Source organism: Mauremys reevesii, linkage group 6 (genome assembly GCF_016161935.1).
Source record: "Mauremys reevesii isolate NIE-2019 linkage group 6, ASM1616193v1, whole genome shotgun sequence".
Taxonomy (NCBI): domain Eukaryota; kingdom Metazoa; phylum Chordata; order Testudines; family Geoemydidae; genus Mauremys; species Mauremys reevesii.
The window spans coordinates 48,891,318-48,909,826 of record NC_052628.1 but is presented as its reverse complement, the minus strand read 5'-3'; the positions used below and the strand labels follow the sequence as shown (position 1 = coordinate 48,909,826).

Here is an 18,509-nt window from a genome sequence, read left to right as displayed (position 1 = left end):
AGTGAGTCTTGCAGTAAATAATGCATTTAAAAATAAGTTTTCATATGGGAAAAAATTGAGTTAAGAATACAAGCAGAGATGATAAACTATACTGTCATTGGAAAATGACATAAAATACACTATCCACATAACTGCCTGTGGCCCAAATTCACTATAGCACTTAAGCACATACTTAACTTGAAGCATGTGCTTAAGTCTCATTGAAGTTGAAATATGACTTAAACGTGTTCTTAAGTGCTTTGCTAAATAGGGCTGGACTTAAGCCAGTGTCAGAGGGTTACTAAACTGGTTTGCTATGGCTAGGCCTGATTAGGGGTCAGAAGCTATATAAGGAGTCTGGGGATCCAGGAGAGAGGAGAGACAGGTCAGAAATATGGGAGACATGGATGGTGGAGACTCCAGAGCCATAGGAAGAGCTAGGGAGTCCCCCTGTGGCTATCATCCTATATGAGGGGCAGGGATCTGGGAGAAAATGGAGGTTGAAGGAAGTCAGCGGCCTCCAGAGTGGGAGAGGGGGCATTTCCTGCCAATGTGTATGAGTGCAGGGGTGAAGGAAGGCCATAGAGAGAGGCTTTGTGGCCACTGTCCCGTACAAGGAGCAGGGGACTGGGAAAGAACCCAGGAAGGATATGAGACTTTCATTAAGCCCAAGGTGGGCAGATGTTGTTTATGTTATTGCTTCATTTTAGCCTTTGAACTTTACTGGGAATGATGGGAATAAACCAGGAACCCTCCATTTGAAGGAAGATTGGGGACTGAAGAAGATTTTAGAGTGACAAAAGACAGCAGAGGCAGAGTTGTTTTGAATTATGATATGGGACTTTAGTTATGTCTTTGAGACATGTATAATAATAAATTACCTTGGGACAAGGCTATCAACCCAAGAGAGTGTTGAAGTGTTTGAAGGGACTCTGAATGGGGTGGAACTGATGCTGGGCATCTGTAGGGCACCTTCATGCCACCAGGAGGCACTCAAGGAGGGCCTCGCTTGTTAAACCCACACTTAAAGTTTTCCACATGGTCAAATCAATGAGTGCACTCATGCTCCTTTGGAAGAATTCTATGGTGTTGGCTTACAAAAGTAGTTTACTAACATCAACAGGGTAAGCTAAAGAATTATTTAAATGGGCAGCATAAAAAACTCTGCAAATCCCATCTCTTCCTCAGGTAGCCCATTATCTCTGACAAGTATGCCACATGAGTGCCTTATACTTTTTCACATATGATCACACTTACTTACATGTATCTATGTGTCTGTGTGTATATATTGTATCCCAAAGTTTACTATTGGAACAGTGGATGAAAACATAATTCATAGGAACTGCTGTTGAGTCAAGCTGAATTGTATCTGTATGGGATTCCAGACACATCCGATATGTACATATATACTCTATGAATGGATAATCATGATGATTACTGACAACAAAGGATGAAGTTACAGGTGACATAGTAGTTCGACCTGGCCCCAGAAAAGTATGTAATAAGTATACAACTGTGCAAAGTGGCATAATCACTACCAAATGGTTTTTTTTTGTTTTTTTTGTTTTTGTTTTTAGAGTTCTGTGTCTGAAATTCTATAAGGAAACTTTGCTCCTTATGTCTTCCTGACCTCTGTGTTCACCTTTAATAGTGATTGCCTGCAGTGGAATTGTCAGTACGCCAATTAAAGTTTTCCTAAATTATTTACTATGGCAGGATGACCAAAAGATAAATCTAAGGAATTAAACTGGGTCTCTTGTATTATAGGTCTGGCTTGACATGAGTAGTTGGCTATGGGTAAGGATTCATTTCTTGGGAGACAGAATTAGGGAGGTAAATGGGTCAATAAGCTAAAAGACAGCTAAGGTAAGGGGTACCCAGGGAACCATTTACAACAGACAAAATAAGCTGAAACATAAAACAATGTAACTTTGGGTGTGTGGTATGCCCTATACCCACCTCCTATGCTTGAGTCGGATCAACGCAGTGTAGCATTATTGTATGCCAAATAAAGGAACCCAAGTAGTGAGACTGGAGTTGAACTGAGTTCTTGGGGAACCAATTGAAAGAGGTCTTAGAGGAACTCCAACACATATGTTTGAGATCAGCCAAATAAAACTCAATTTTGATTTTATTCTTTAAAGTGATTTAGAAAATAGCAGATCTTTTGATTCTAGGGACTTTGAGACTGCAATGATAAAATAGCTCAAACATTATATGTAAACATTGTTTATTTTATTCAGTTAATACAGCTGGCTAAATCCTGTTAAAAATAGTTCAGAAGGAGAAGTATATAAACTCTGTTTTAACACTATTTTTAAACACTGCTCCATTCCAAAGTGTAAAAAGGGCCTGATAAAGGCATCACAATTTTTTCCCACTGTTTTTAAGCCAAGATGTATATCATAGTATTCTTCCCACTTCTTACATTTACCCATATATATGCTGCTTTATTGTCTTTTGGTTAAGGCACAGTACAGCGACTTTAGAAGGTCTAAGTACTATCCCTGTTTTTTTCCCCACTGTCTTACTGTGTGACTTTGGACAAGTCTCAGCCTCTTTGTGCCCTGTAGTGTTTTGTGGAAGTAAATGTAGGCACACACAAGATATGAGGTTAATATGGAGTTCCAGCCATTGCTCCATATTCTAACAGTTTGTGCACTAAACTAACTTATAGCAGTGCTGATATTCTTGGACTAATCTATCGTGGTCTTAATGGGGGACATCATTACATCCTCAGATAATCAGAAGATAGTTCTTTCTTACCTTACAGGGCTGTCATCAGGCTTAATTCATTAATATTGTGATACAGGAGAGCCAGGGAGCAGTGGCAGAGCGCTAGAGGGGAAATATATAAGCCCAAGGCTAATTAAGGCATGGTTCCCTGGAGACTAAGGAGGATGGCTACAGGTTAATTGGAGCACCTGCAATCAATGAAGACCCTGTCAGGAACCTAATACCCCCCTGCTTCAGGCAATTAGAGAGAAGGAGGAAGGACAGAGTACTGGAGCTTGGAGGTGCGCTGTGAGACTTGAAAGATCAGAGAACAGAAGTAAGGGAGACCCTGCCCCAACAGGAGAGGGAGACTCCCTTCCCCAGCTCCAAAGGACCGAAGGTACCCCACCCAAGGGGGAAGAGGGTAAGAACCTGCAGGGGTTGAGAGGGGCTGGGGCTCAGAGTGAGGAGCAAACCCAGACCCTTCCCCTGCTTCCCTCCTTTACCACCTTCCTGGGTCACTAGCAGGGCCCTCAGCGCCCCAAAAGCAGGGGCAAGGGGTGGCATCTTAGCCCCTGCCAAGAAAAGTGCAGGACCCACCATACTAACATTGGCCATCTTGTCACTGCGCTGTGAACATAATCCAGGGTGGGTCATGACCACCCTGCCTGAAGATGGAGGATGTGATCAAAGCACTGGTGCAAGCCACTGCTGCCCAGCAGGAGGCTACCTGGGTACAGGCAGCTGCCCAACAGGAGGCCATGTGGCTGCAGCAAGAGGCCAATCACCTGCTGATGACCCAGACTACCCAAGATCGAGCCATGCTGCAGGAACTAGTGAACCAGGTGAAGGCCCTTACGGAGCTGAGCCGCGGCTATGACAGGCATGGACCATACGGGCCAGCTACTGTCTGCAGAAAATGACCTGGGAGGATGATATGGAGGCATACCTCCTGGCCTTTGAGAAGACAGCCCTGTGGGAGACCTGGCCTCGAGACCAATGGTCAGGCATCCTCACCCCATTTTTTTGCGGGGAGGCCCAGAAGGCCTACTATGATATGACTGCAGAGGAGGCTGCAGATTACTGCCAACTGAAGGCAGAGATCCTGGCCAGGGCAGGAGTAATGACAGCCTTGTGAGCCCGGAAGTTCCATGAATGGCAGTACTGTGAAGACAAGACACCGCAATCACAACTATTTGACCTAATACACCTAGCCTGGAAGTGGTTACGCCTGGAGGCTCTCAGCTTGGAGAAAACGATGGAGCTCCTGGTGCTAGACTACTATACGAGGGGACTACCCTCGGGCCTCCGAGCCTGGGTAGGCCAGAATGACCCCTCCACTTATGACGAACTGGTCACCCTTGTAGAAAGACAACTGGCAGCCCATGAACTGTTCGAAAGCCCGGGAGGTGAAACACGGTGTTTCAGGAAACCAGTCCCGACCCTGAGGCCTCGGATCATCGAGAACTCCAGGAAAGCCATTGCTGGAAGAACAGGCACCAAGGAGTGGCCTGAGGCCCCAAAAAGATCTGAGGGTCTGGGGGGAGAGGGTTGGGTGGGCGAGTCAGAGGGCCCAGGGCATATAGCAGCCCAGTGCCCCAACAGGGAAGAACCCATGCAATGTAATCTGGGGGATCCCGGGGACCAGTGTGGCCTAATCAGCCTGGTGGGGGTCGTGACGGCCCCACATGAGTACACCAGGCCAGTAAAGATGAATGACATCCAGACCATAGCTTTGGTGGACTCTGGGAGTGCTGTCACATTGGTCTCAGGGAAGTTAGTGGGGCAAGACCAGCTGAGCCAGGCCAAGAGCACTGGAGTGACATGTGTCCACGGCACAGTAAATTTCAACCCCACAATTCCAATATGGATTGAGATCCAGGAAAACATTACCAAGATGACTGCAGGGGTGGTCCCCAAGCTCCCCTACCCAGTCTTAATTGGCAGGGACTTCCATGGGTTTGAGAGCCTACTCCCCCCCATTGAGTTTGGGGAGGGAAGTAAACCCCGAGCAGAGTTTGACGTGCCCATGGATGATCATACCACAGTTTTTGCTGGGTTTTCCCCAGAGTTATTTTCACCCCCTGGGAAGTCCCGGAAATCCAGATGAGAAAGGAGGATAGACAAAAGATTAGGAACCAGGATTTTGGCGGCAAACCAGAGAGCTGCCCTGGTTGGGAGGAGGCCCTGTGGAGACCCAGAGACGGCCCCCAGCACAAACACCCCAAGAGAAGGAGGGGAGCCAAATCCAATAGAATCAGGCCAGATCGGTCCCACATGTGAATGTTTTGGGCACGACCAAGCCAATGACCCACATATGCGAACGTGAGGGAGGAGGTAGTAGAGGTAAATGGTGTGCCAGTAGAAGTGAAAACCAAAGGCCCAGGGCCATACTATATAATCAAGCAGGATCTGTTGTATCGGGTAGTGCCAATATGGGGGGAAGTAGTAGAGCAGCTCTTGGTGCCACGGAAGCACACAAAGGCCGTATTAGAGTTAGCTCACAGTCGTCTGTTCGGGGGACATTTAGGAGCAGACAAGACCCTGGATAGAGTCCTAAGGAGGTTTCTACTGGCCGGGGGTACGGGCAGAAGTCCAGCGCTATTGTGCCTCCTGCCCAGAGTGCCAGCTGCATAGCCCCCAATCTCAGTTAAGAGCCCCGTTGGTACCCTTTCCTATAATTGAATTTCCTTTCGAAAGGATAACAATGGATCTAGTGGGCCCATTAGAAAGAACGGCCTGGGGCCACCAAAGCATACTCATCATCCTGGACTATGCTACATGGTACCCTGAAGCCATTCCTTTAAGAAACCCCACATCCAAGGTGATCGCAAAAGAACTGGTGCAGGTTTTTGCTAGGGTAGGCATCCCAAAGGAGAGTCTGACAGACCAAGGGACTCCCTTCATGTAGAGAGTAATGAAAGACTTATGCTCTGCATCCAAGCCTTGTGGACCTCGGTCTATCATCCCCAAACAGATGGTCTGGTTGAGCGATTTAACCGCACTCTTAAGAGCATGATCCGAAAGGTGGTGGCCCAAGTGGAAAAGACTGGGATACCCTCCTACCATACCTGATGTTTGCAATATGAGAAGATCCCCAAGCATCTACTGGTTTCTCCCCCTTTGAGCTACTGTATGGATATATAATACATGGCATATTAGACATCACGAAGGAGGAATGGGAGGAACAACCCAACCCGGGGAAGAACGTCATTGCACACATAGCCCAGATGAGAGAACAAATAGCCCAAGTGACCCCCATAGTACGAGAGCATTTGAAGAAAGCACAAGAGGCCCAACAAACCTACTACAATCGTCGGGCAAAAACACGGAAATTTCAACCAGTCAACGGGTGCTGGTGCTGGTACCAACAACAGAAAGTAAGCTCCTGGCCAGTTGGTGTGTACCCTATGAGATCGTGGAAGCCATTGGGGAGGTGAATTATAAGGTGAAGCAGCCAGACCACCAAAGGCCAGAGCAGATATACCACGTCAACTTACTAAAACCCTGGCTCGATCGGGAGGCGTGCCTGGCCGTCCTTGCAGCTCCATCCCAGGCAGATGGCTCACAAGGGCAAGAAAAGATATCCCCCGAATTAGCCCCAGAACAACGAACAGAGGTTGTCAAAATGATCCAGCAGAACCAAGACGTGTTCTCCTCACAACAAGGCCGTACGATGCTGATTCAACACCACATCGTCACCTGTCCCGGAGCAAGGGTGATGATAAAACCATATCGCATACCAGAGGCAAAAAGAGAAAAAATTAGGGCATAAGTAAGGAAGATGCTGGAATTTGGGATGATTGAGGAATCACACAGCCAGTGGTCCAGCCCTATCGCCTTGGTCTCCAAGCCTGATGGCAGCCTGAGGTTTTGTAATGACTTCTGGAAGTTAAATGAGGGATCCCAATTCAATACCTACCCAATACCACGTATTGATGAGCTGGTGGATCAGTTAGGCAAGGCCCGATACTTGACCACCTTGGACTTGACAAAAGGCTACTGGTAGATCCCCCTGGCTGAAAAAAAGCTTTCTCTACACCTGATGGCCTTTACCAATATACCGTCCTCCCTTTTGGGCTCCATGGGGCCCCCGCAACTTTCCAGCGATTGATGGACAAATTACTTTGACCCCATGCCAAGTATGCTGCCGCCTATTTAGATGTGGTGATCCATAGCCCTGACTGGGAGATGCACCTGGGGAAAGTGGAAGCGGTACTAGATACTCCTAGACAGGCTGGCCTCACCACTAACCCATCCAAATGTGCAATAGGGTTAGCCGAGGCCAGATACCTCGGGTATGTAGTCGGAAGGGGCCTGGTGAAGTCCCAATGGAACAAAGTGAAGGCAATACAGGAATGGCCTTGCCCGATCCACAAGAAGCAAGTCAGAGCATTCTTAGGGATAGTGGGGTACTATCGCCGGTTCATCCCTCACTTTACCACAAGGACAGTGCCTCTGACGGACCTGATAAGAGCTCAGGGCCCGGAGATAGTTAAGTGGACCGAGGCGGCAGAAGAAGCTTTCACAGACCTAAGGACGGCCCTTTGCAGCCACCCAGTGCTCATAGCCCCAGATTTCAAAAAGGAATTAATCCTACAAACCGATGCATCGGAAGTCCTTTCGCAGATGGTGGGGGATGAGGAGCACTCAATCCTTTACCTTAGCTGAAAGCTCTTGCCCAGGGAGCAACGGTACACTGTAGTAGAAAAGGAATGCTTAGTGGTTAAATGGGCCATGGAGATTCTACGGTATTACCTGCTTGGGTGGCGGTTCACCCTTGTGACAGACCATGCCCCACTCCAATGTATGCACACAACCAAGGAGAGGAATGCATGAGTGACTAGATGGTTTCTATTCATACAACCTTTCCACTTCCACATACAGCATAGATCCGGAAGCCAACACGGCAATGCAGACAGCCTGTCTCGACAACACTGTCTCTCGTCCCAAGTAGCCCAACTCTGTGATTGGAGGGGGGGGGGGGGGAGAAGAGGGACATGTGATACTGAAGGGCCAGGGAGCAGTGGTAGAGTGCTAGAGGGGAAATATATAAGCCCAAGGCTAATTAAGGCGTGGTTCCCTGGAGACTAGGGAGGGTGGCTACAGGTTAATTGGAGCACCTGCAGTCAATGAAGACCCTGTCAGGAACCTAATAAAACCCCCTGCTTCAGGCAGTCAGAGAGAAGGAGGAAGGATTGAGGACTGGAGCTTGGAGGTGGGCTGTGAGACTTGAAAGATCAGAGAACAGAAGTAAGGGAGACCCTGCCCCAGCAGGGGAGGGAGACTCCCTTCCCCAGTTCCTAAGGACCGAAGGTACCCCACCCAAGGGGGAAGAGGGTAAGAACCTGCAGGGGTTGAGAGGGGCTGGGGCTCAGAGTGAGGAGCAAACCCAGACCCTTCCCCCACTTCCTTCCTTTACCACCTTCCCGGGCCACTAGCGGGGCCCTCGGCACCCCAAGAGCAGGGGCAAGATTTGGCATCTTAGCCCCTTTCAAGAAAAGCACAGGACCCACCATACTAACATTGGCCATCTTGTCACAATATGTATAAAGAGTTTTGAGATCCTTGGATGGAAGGTGATCTATAGATATAAAGTCAATATATTATGATTATTTCCTTGCTATTTTTATAACTCATTATTTTTAACTTGTAGTGTATTTTGGGATCTCTACTGTGCAGCTCCAGAAAGACGAGAAACATGTGAACATTCAAGTGAAGCTAAAGCCTTTCATGATTATGTAAGTTTTTTATATATATATATCTTACTCTATTTGGTTATTGTATGTCTGATTATTATATTCAAAGAAAAATGTCTGGGCAGTAGTGATTCAAAAAAAGAAGGAATATCCACTATACAGCTTCTTGATCTCAAGTATTCTGATTTACTTTCCATAGATTCCTTAGAATGAGATTGTTCTTTGTACATTTGCATCCTGAAAGGAAGTAAAATCCTCAGAATGTCCTTTTACCTTTTAAAGAAGCGTATCATGTTACAGTATTTAGACTAGGTATTATGAAGTGAGTTAAATATAAGGGGCTGAATCATCTGATCCAGCAGAGCAAGACAATAGGAGGAATAAGGGAGAAAGGAGGCTGTGTGCGACTTTTGAGGGCCCTTTGGTTTAGCTCCTGGCACAACTTAAAGCACCCTCAGAGTTGGTCAGTTACCTTGCCTGCCTATGGCCCAAAAGAGCTGTTCCAGCAGCTAGGGTAGCCAGAATGCAGCACCCATGTTCCTTTTTCTCCAACCACATCCCTTATGCTGGGGTGAGGATAGGGAGTAGAGCCACTGTGACAATTGTACATCATCAGTGTTGATGGAATCCTCAGAAGGCTGACTAAGAAGGCTTTATAGCCCCTATGTGCCTCCCGAGTGACACACAGAAGCAGTAGTGGGGCCAAATATCTGGCCAGGGTATTAGTCTTAAGTGTGTTTCTTTTCAGTTTCTTTTTCAGTTTGTCAGATCATTACTTTCAGTTACCTTTTTGTGTGGAATTATATTTTCTGAAATAATTGTGAAGTAGACTGTTATTACAGATTGCGAAATTAATGCTTATTAGACAAAGTCTGGATGGATCAGAAGATTGATAATGAGATTAAAAGCCTTTAACTTCTAGGTTACCCATTTGAATCCTGCATGTTGACCCAAATTGTTATCATCCGATGACTACGTAGTATCTTACAGTATGTGAACTAGAGGTGATCTTGGTTCCATTCCTAGTTGACAGAAAATTGTGTAGCAATTAGCACTAACTATCAGATTCTGCAAAAAGACCAGGGAATAAGTGGGCATCATGCTTGTATCACCCCTTTACATTGTCCTTTCTTGTTAGGGTTGAGGCCAGTTAGCAGGACAGCATGAATAATTTTGCACATCAGCTATCTATGCTGTACTTGTTTTGTGGACAAATAACAAGGCAACAGTCTTCAGAGCTACCAATCCCACACCTTTCATGAGCAATAAAAAAATGGAGGAAAAAGCCAGAATAAAACTGGGGGGAAACACCCAGCCATGTACTCATTGTAGTTTGCTGAGTTGGTAAATTGTGTTTCTGAGAAATGGAATTGTTAAAAAGTGTACTACTGTGAGTAGATCAAACTTCTGTAATCTAAGTTCCGTTTTCTGCTTTTAGTATTTGTTTATTTAAGGGCACAATATTTTGACGTTTGCTGTTTATAGCTCCTGTTAATAGAACAGTATTTAATCCCCCTCTTCTGGAGGCAGAGTTTTTCTGATGGTGTTACAGGTATGTACTCTACAGATGGAATGAAGGGAACAGAGTTCAGTGAAGTAAATTGGGGGAAATCAGAGCCTCTAGAGTGACAAACCTACTATAGTAAAATATTATACTATTATAAGAACATAACATAGGAACATAAGAACAGCCCTACCAGGTCAGATCAAAGGACCATCTAGCCCAGTATCCTGTCTACCGACAGTGGCCAATGCCAGGTGCCCCAAAGGGAGTGAACCTAACAGGCAATGGTCAAGTGATCTCTCTCCTGCCATCCATCTCCATCCTCTGACAAACAGAGGCTAGGGACACCATTCCTTACCCATCCTGGCTAATAGCCATTTATGGACTTAGCCACCATGAATTTATCCAGTTCTCTTTTAAATGCTGTTATAGTCCTAGCCTTCACAACCTCCTCAGGTAAGGAGTTCCACAAGTTGACTGTGCACTGCGTGAAGAACTTCCTTGTATTTGTTTTATACCTGCTGCCTATTACATAACAGGGGATGTGCCAGAAGTAAAAGGTTTTTGAAACTCTAAAAATTGTGAAATAATCTTAGATGTAAGTTAGTAATGAGAGGATACCTTCAGTGAAGGATACTTTCATGTTGAGAAATGGAAAATGAGTTGGAGCCCAGAAGAGCCTCTTAAGCTCGTGAAAGTTTCTTCAAGATCTCCTATTAAAGAGTTCACTGTTGATTTTAAACTTGGAAATGCACTGAGGGATGATTTCAGTAGTTGAATCAAAATAATACCTAGTGTGTTTTGTTTTCTTAACATGACCTCTGTAATGTTATAATCTCTATTATTCTGTGTTTGCTACTCAGTCATATTGCTCATTTTGCTTTGTCTGTTGTTCATTGTCATCATTCAAAAATATCAAAAAAGTAATCAGCTAAGTGTTTTGCATAAAACAGATGTATATTTGTATGGCTAGACTGGTCACTGTGGTCGTGGTCTGGTTGGAAGTAGATCAGGGAAGGAAGAAGGGAGACACAGGACCTACACACATCCTTTCCATGTCAACCTGCTTTACAGTCAGTTTTTAATTTGAGATTGATGGATTGCTTTTTGAAGTCTCCCTACTTTAAAAAACACAAAGCAAAAAACAGAGCTTTGTTTTACAGTTGTTGTAAAATGGCACAATTAATAACTAGGTGATAATAAATATGCCTTACCTGTAATTATTCTATGGGACAGTGCCTGTGTAATAGATGCATTTTCCTATTATTGCTATTACCTATTATAACTTGTGCTCTCTCATGAAGTATAACAGAGATAACTAGTTGTTGTAAGACTTTTTTTTCAAGCTATATCATTGGGATGTGTGCAGCCTTTAGTGTGACAAAAATGTGAATCTGATATTTCACTGATTTTTGCCACAATTGAAGTTAACTGTCTGTACTTATGAATATGATATATAACAGGACCAATACCGTTTTTATGTTTCATCTGCTTTTAATTATATTCACTATAACAACACATGACTTTGAAGTCTAGCATCTCCTTTTAGATTTTAAATTCTTACAAATATATTGTATATACATATTGAAGCATATGGCAATGATATTGTGAAAAGTATTGCCTAATAGGTTAGGTGCAATAGATGTAAAACACAAATGTTTTAAAATATCCTGCCCCAATGAGAGTTTTACCATTGACTTCAAGAGGGCTAGGATTTTACGGTCAGTGAAGTACATTATATTGCCAGTATTAGAATTCGATAACATCAAAGCCATTCTGGTGGATTGTAATACAGGTATTTCAGTAATAGAATATGTGTAATATCTAAATTGTTAGGCACAACAAAGCCACAGAAGGTTTGTTGGTTTTTTTCATACTTTCTTAGGTATGTACCTTGTTGGTCTAAGAGAATTATTCTTGTTTAGGGTGTTAGTGATCCTTGGTTCTTATCCCTGAGAATCCATCTTTAACAACATATACTTTAGTAGGATGAACTAGATAATCTAATATTTTTTTTCTGACTTGGGCTTTTAAGAAACAGGAAAAAGGTTTAAGAACATTTGATGCAGGAGGAGAGTAACTTAATAATATTTAATCACCTGTGCTGCGCCACTGTCTCAAACACCCTACTTTTACTCTAAATCTTCTCAACAGGGAGAAGGAAACTGTGTGCATGTGAGCAGGGAAATGTGAGGCACAGGAGTGAAGTTGTATGTATGTAGGGGGGAAAATGGGTGAATAGGTCAAAGAAGAAAACTGGGAGATGTAGGGCAATGTGGAGGTCAGGAGTTAGGGGAACTGACAAGTATACTGACTGCATCATACAGCTCCAGAGTGGCGTAAAGTATCCTGAGTGTCCTGGTGAATCTGGCTGGAAGCTGATACTGCATACCTTTAAATCATTAGAAATAATATCCCCTGGTAGCCTTCTCTTTGGGTTTCTTGTTCAGTGTTCATGTAAGATATTTTAAAATGTTAAAAACCTCAAAAACTTTTACCCTATAGTGACGCTTTGCAATAATTATACATTTGTAGTTACAGTGTAGTAGAATTTGTAGTCCCAGATTACTTTAAACTGACTTTTATAGACATATTAGATTTTTGTCTCCTCCTCCTGGTGTCACTACAGGACAGAGTTAAGTTTGTTTGCGTGCCACAGCTGTGCATTTCCATAATTTAGCATGTTTGAATTTCTCTTAAGTTAACCTTAACTTAGAATTTTCTGTAATACTTATTTTAGGATACGTATTTCTGTAATATTTTAAAAATACTGATGTGTACTCAACGTTAACTCCAGGTTAATGTAGCTTTTATACAAGAAGTGTGTGTCAGAGCATTGTACATCTGTAAGTACATAAACATACACACTATGAAAATGTTTTATTTTCATGTTTCTTCATTAAATTTATAAGACTAAAGATCATTTAGTTTTAAGTCTTACTATGTCATTGGGGAAATGAGTCATAGCATGGACTACAAGTAAGCTAGTTACGTTGGTAATTGTTATTGTTACTGGTATTCTAACAGATAGTAGGTATAGTAATTGATTTGGTAGTTAGTACTTGGTTTGCTCATTGGTATGCTAACTGGTCACTTAATTGGTATTCTAATTGGTTAGATAATGGGTATAATATAAAATTAAAAATATAATAAAATTTGAAACAAAGTTGTTTCAAAACAAAAATATAGATTTTTTTTTGTTCCAATAAGGTTGAAAAGAACTTGATTGAAAAACATGGCTTTGATTTTTTTTTAAACCAAAATTTCATGAAAATGTACATGTTCTTGTGGAATATTTTGATGAATCAGCATTTTCCAATGGTAAAATGTTCTGTCTAACAATTTTCAACAAGCTCTAACTGCAACTGACATAAATCCCAAGGTATTGTTATTTTCTTCTGCTTGGCTCTACTGGCGGATTATTGAAGTTAACAATCCCAGATGACATTCTCCTAAGCAAACTAGAGAATTATGGTCTAGATGAAATTACTAAAAGGTGGGTGCACACCTGGTTGAAAGACCATACTCAGAGTAGTTATCAAAGGTCCACTGTCAAACTTGGAGAACGTATCTTGTGGGGTTCCACAGGGTTCAATCCCAGATCCGGTTCTAGTCAATGTTTTCAATAATGACCTTGGATAGGGAGTGGAGAGTATTGTTTATAATTTTTTTTTGTAATAACACCAAAGTGGAAAGAGTTGCAGGACTTTGGAGGCCAGTATTAGAATTGAAAATGACTTTAACAAATTGGAGAATTGGTTTGAAATCAACAAGATGAAATTCAGTAAAGACAAGTGTAGAGTCCTACACATAGTAAAAAAAAAAAAATCAAATGGACAATTACAAATTGGGGAATAACTAGTGAAGTGATAGTACTGCTGAAAAGGATGTTGGGATTATAGTGGATTCCAAATTGAATGTAAGACAAGCAAGGTAATTGTCCTGTTCTACTTGGCATTGGTGAGGCCTTAGCTAGAATACTGTGTCCAGTCCTGGGCACCAGACTTTAGGAAAGAAGTGCACAAACTGGTGAGAGTCCAGAAGAGAGCAACAAAAATGATAAAAGGTTTAGAAAACCTGACCCCTAAGGAAAGGATAAAAAAAAAACACCCGAGTGTCTTTAGACTTCAGAAAAGAAGATGGAGTGGGGACCTGATGACAGTCTTCAAAGATGTTAAAGGGTGTTATAAAGAGGGCAGTGATCAATTGTTCTCCATCTCCACTGTAAGACAAGATGTTATGAGCTTAATCTGATGCATGGGAGATGTAGGTTGGATATTAGGAAAAACTTTTTAACTATAAGGATAGTTAAGTACTAGAATAGTCTTCTAGGGGAGATTGTGGAATCCCTGTCACTGGTCGTTTTAAGAACAGGTTAGACAAACACCTGTCAGGGATGGTCTAAGTATACTTACTTGTGTCTCAGCTCCAGGGGCTGCACTCAATAACTTCTTGAGGTCCCTTCCAGCCCTATATTTCTGAGATTCTATGAATCTCCTGTCAATGCTATGTTGTTGAGTACACATTTATCCCTAAGTGTCCAACAATCAACTCATAGCACATTTGTAAAAGCAATCTGCTTACCCATATTTAAATTTGCAGTCTTGTTTGATATACACATTGTAGTGTTGTATGTCTGCTGCTATAATTAAGGTTGTGCTAGTTAAATTTTAAGCACCTGAGAAGTTTGACTATTGCCACTTGGATTGAAGCAATATTCTTGGTGTACCAAGTTTCAATCAAGAAAGATTTTTTTTTTAATCTTTAGAGTAAAACCTTTCATGTGTATACATATTCTATATTGTGCATTTTAATACTTGAAAAATAAGAGTCTAAAAGTGTGATCTTCTCTGGTATGTAAATACATTTTAGATGCAGTTTCAATTGTTCTAGAAACTTTGCTTCCTTTTTGTTAATTTTTTTAATGAATGAGATTATGCATGATACTCATGTTTTATAGAGATTTGGATAGTTTGATTGCTAAATACTGTACCAATTTAAATGATGGATTAGAACACACTTGATAGAAATATAATCTGAAGTACCTAAGAGATCTATTGTAAAGGAAAGTATGTAATCATTTTTGAAGTGACTGATGTCAACATCTACAAGTAAATTCCACTTACCTGATTTTACCATTTCTAATTTTTTAATGCTTGTAAGATGCATATATTTATTGTTCTCATAGATTGATCCATTCTCATTCATTCATATGCATTAATAACATGCATTTTATAGCTTTGAATGAAGTTATATCTTAAATAAAAGAGGAGATTAAATGGTTTAACAATATTAGGACCATTAAACTAGCTAACAAATGCTCTGCATTTAGAGTTAAAGATCTCCTGATGGTAATACTTAGCACTGACTTTACATCACTAAAGTACTGTACAAACATTAATTTATCAATAGAGAACAAACATTGGATTAAAATTTTAGAATAATCTGCTTTTCCCCCCAGTGTTCTTACTTTGGCATGTTATTTTTCATATGATTTCCTTTGTTGCCTACAGTAGTTACTGAGAAGAGAGATGCAGGTTGCCTTCTAATGAATATTTTTTCATTTTGAAAAACTGCTGTAGCCAGTGTATTTTTGTAGCAGTGCATGATTCCTTAATACTGATCATACAACATACCCACCATGTGCTGGACTTTTATCTGCACTCTTTGCATGCTCCCTTCTCTCTGAGATCGCCAGTCCTCCAAGATTGTTCTGAAGTCTCCAGGAATTAAAGATTAATCTTTTAATTAAAGATTATGTAATGTGATGAAACCTCCAGGAATATGTACAACCAAAATTGGCAACCTTACTTCTCAGATGCACCTGATTCTTCCCTCAATTTTTTTCCCTGCTTGGATTCCTCACATGATGTCAGTGGGAATGTCAGGGATCATCCGCTGCAGACATATTTCAGTAGCCTAACTTGTAGCATTAAAGTATGGAAAATCAAGGAAATCTGACTTTCCCTAATAAGTGACATAAAAACAAAATGTATCTTAACACATTTTTCAGTTATTAACCCAAATGAACACAATAAGGTCTGAAAGGCTAGCTATTAATTCTTAAATGTCAGTTTTTTACTCATGCTGAATTTTTTCACAATAATGTGAATTAAAGACCAAAGGGGAGAGTCTCCCCCTCACTTCAGTATTAAGGCAATAATTTGGTTAAAAATTAAACAGATTTTTTTTCTTCCCTGTGTCTTGTGTTGTAGAATGTGCATTTCACATTTAGTGTAATGTTTGAATGTGACAGTTCCATTCAACCACAGACATCTGTGTTCCCTCAAGAGACTTACCTGCATTTCCTCCTCATAGGTTCATTTCTCACCACTTCTCATAAAGGCATTATTTGTTTAGCTGTTCTTATTAGATGTTGCATATCTTCTCCAGTTTGTGATCTTCAACATTCATCTTTCATCGTACTACATAGTAGATGGATGTTCTAAGCCTTTGTTTTTTCCAGGCACGTGTTAAGCAAATCTAAAATGAGTCACTTAGAATATTAGCAGAGCAGTAAAGCTTATCACAAGATCTGTGTTTGGCATATTGTGCAGTAATAAGATTCTTGCTTTCAATTTGATTATTTTATGAAACTGAAGAAGAATATTTTTAAGAATGGTGCCTAAAAAGAACACAGATGTGAATACCAGAAAGAGATCATTAAGACGGTTCTTTAAATCATTATGATACTGACTTACATGTTGTTGTTAAAAGGAAGATGTCTTCTGTATCGATTTCAAACACTATTGTAAAACTAAATAGGTGAGAAATATGTAAGAAAGAATGTAATTCATGAGATGAATTTTATCTTTTAAAACTTTTTCTGTATTGACAAAAGTACACAGAGTGTATTGGAGAATCTTGCTATATCTTGCAAGCCAGTTTGGCACACACAGGCTCAAGCATTGCAATCAGATTTGTAGAGGCAGACACTTGAACCCAGTGAAGCCCCACCACACTGACTTCAGTGCAGTTCTGGCCAGTTGGAGTGATCTGCCTGCACAGATCTGATTGCAGGCTCAGGCCCTAATCCTGTGAACACTTAGAACTTTAGTAATTTTATGTATGTAAGTTGTCCCATACAACTCACTTATGAGTCTGCAGTATCAGGACCATAGGGGGTACTATAAAAGAAATAGGCTATTTTTTATTGTTTATTGTTTTTAAAGTACCATTGTTGTATGGGGGAGGGATAGCTCAGTGGTTTGAGCATTGGCCTGCTAAACCTAGGGTTGTGAGTTCAATCCTTGAGGAGGCCACCTAGGGATCTGGGGCAAAAATTGGTCCTGCTAGTGAAGGCAGGGGGCTGGACTTGATGACCTTTCAAGGTCCTTTCCAGTTCTAGGAGATTGGTATATCTCCAATTATTACCTATTACCTTTTTATGCAGTGTTGTTGTAATAGTGTTGATCCCAGGATATTAGAGAGAACTCATCAACATAAGTTGGTCTGATAAAAGCTATTAGCTCACCCACCTTACCTGGTTTTTAAATTATTTCTCAGCCTAGAAACCAGTTCTTCATTGGTTGTGTTCTGTGTATTTTCTGAACAGTTCATGTTCAAATGGACCCATTTCTGATTTCCTCTGCTGTGTGATACAACGAATTGCAAAAGAAAAAAATACATAGAAATTTCTATTTGTAAGAAGAAGTAAAATTATTTTCAGAAGGAATTCTCAAGAGAACACTAATGCATCCAGGGTAGAATTTTCATTCTGTTCCAACAGTGCATTCACTATGTTTTGTATATTATCCCAGTGTTTTGTAGTTTTACACAATCCCATAATATATGCATCAAGTCAGCATTTACTGAATTGCATCTTCAATTTTTTTATATTTCTTTATTTCAGTGGGGTTTTGTTATTGGGTTTTAGGTTGTGGTTTTTTTTATTGGGGTGTGCGGGAGATACGAGATTCATGAATCACAAAAGGGTTGATTTTACCTTTCTGATATTAGATGCAGCTGCTGTTTTGGCTTCTCCTCCTCTAGAACAGATGTGGATTAAGGTTTTGTGGGGCCCTGGGCCAGAGTAAGTGGGGGGGCACCTCCCTACCCCTTCCACCTGTGGTCCCGCCCCCATTCTGCCCCTTCTGCATGTGACCCCTCCCACTACTGCATCCCGTTGTGCCCCTTCCCCCTGTGGCCCCACCTGTATTCCATCCACAGTCCTGCCTCATTCTCTCCCTCCTCACTGCAGCCTGCTGCCCTCACGGTCTGGTGTTTCTGATGGGGAGTGGAGTCAGACTGCTGGGGCTTCCCCTGCCGTTTCAGCCAGGGAGCAGAGGCTTCTCCCGCCCTGCCTGCCCGCCCGGCACTTCTGCTGGGGAGCAGGGTTGGGGTACGGGGATAGTTTACTTTTTGGTAGCTGGATACTTTTTAATTTAACAAATCCAGCAAACTTCCCTCTCTCCTCTCTTCAAGGTAAACAAAAATAAGCAATGTATCCAACCAACCATTTTTTACCTCCTCTGGGCTAGAGCCTTTCCTTGAGGATCTGAGGAATTTTTTCCCCTGCCTTTATGCTAGGGAGAGGTTAGGAGTTTCCCTCCACCATCTTTGAGAAGCTTTGACCTTGGGCCTCAAAGCAGGAAGCTACCACCAATAAAATC

At 41.9% G+C, this 18,509-nt stretch overlaps 1 protein-coding gene across 3 annotated transcripts in view; it reads left to right on the top strand.

Moving 5' to 3' along the window:
- SSBP2 (single stranded DNA binding protein 2) overlaps positions 1-18,509 on the top strand; it is a 256,126-nt gene that overhangs the window by 74,165 nt on the left and 163,452 nt on the right. For all 3 annotated transcript variants that reach the window (XM_039545650.1, XM_039545651.1, XM_039545652.1), the window contains exon 4: positions 8,351-8,435. In XM_039545650.1, the coding sequence (XP_039401584.1) occupies positions 8,351-8,435 (85 nt within the window). The remainder of the gene's footprint in view (positions 1-8,350; positions 8,436-18,509) is intronic.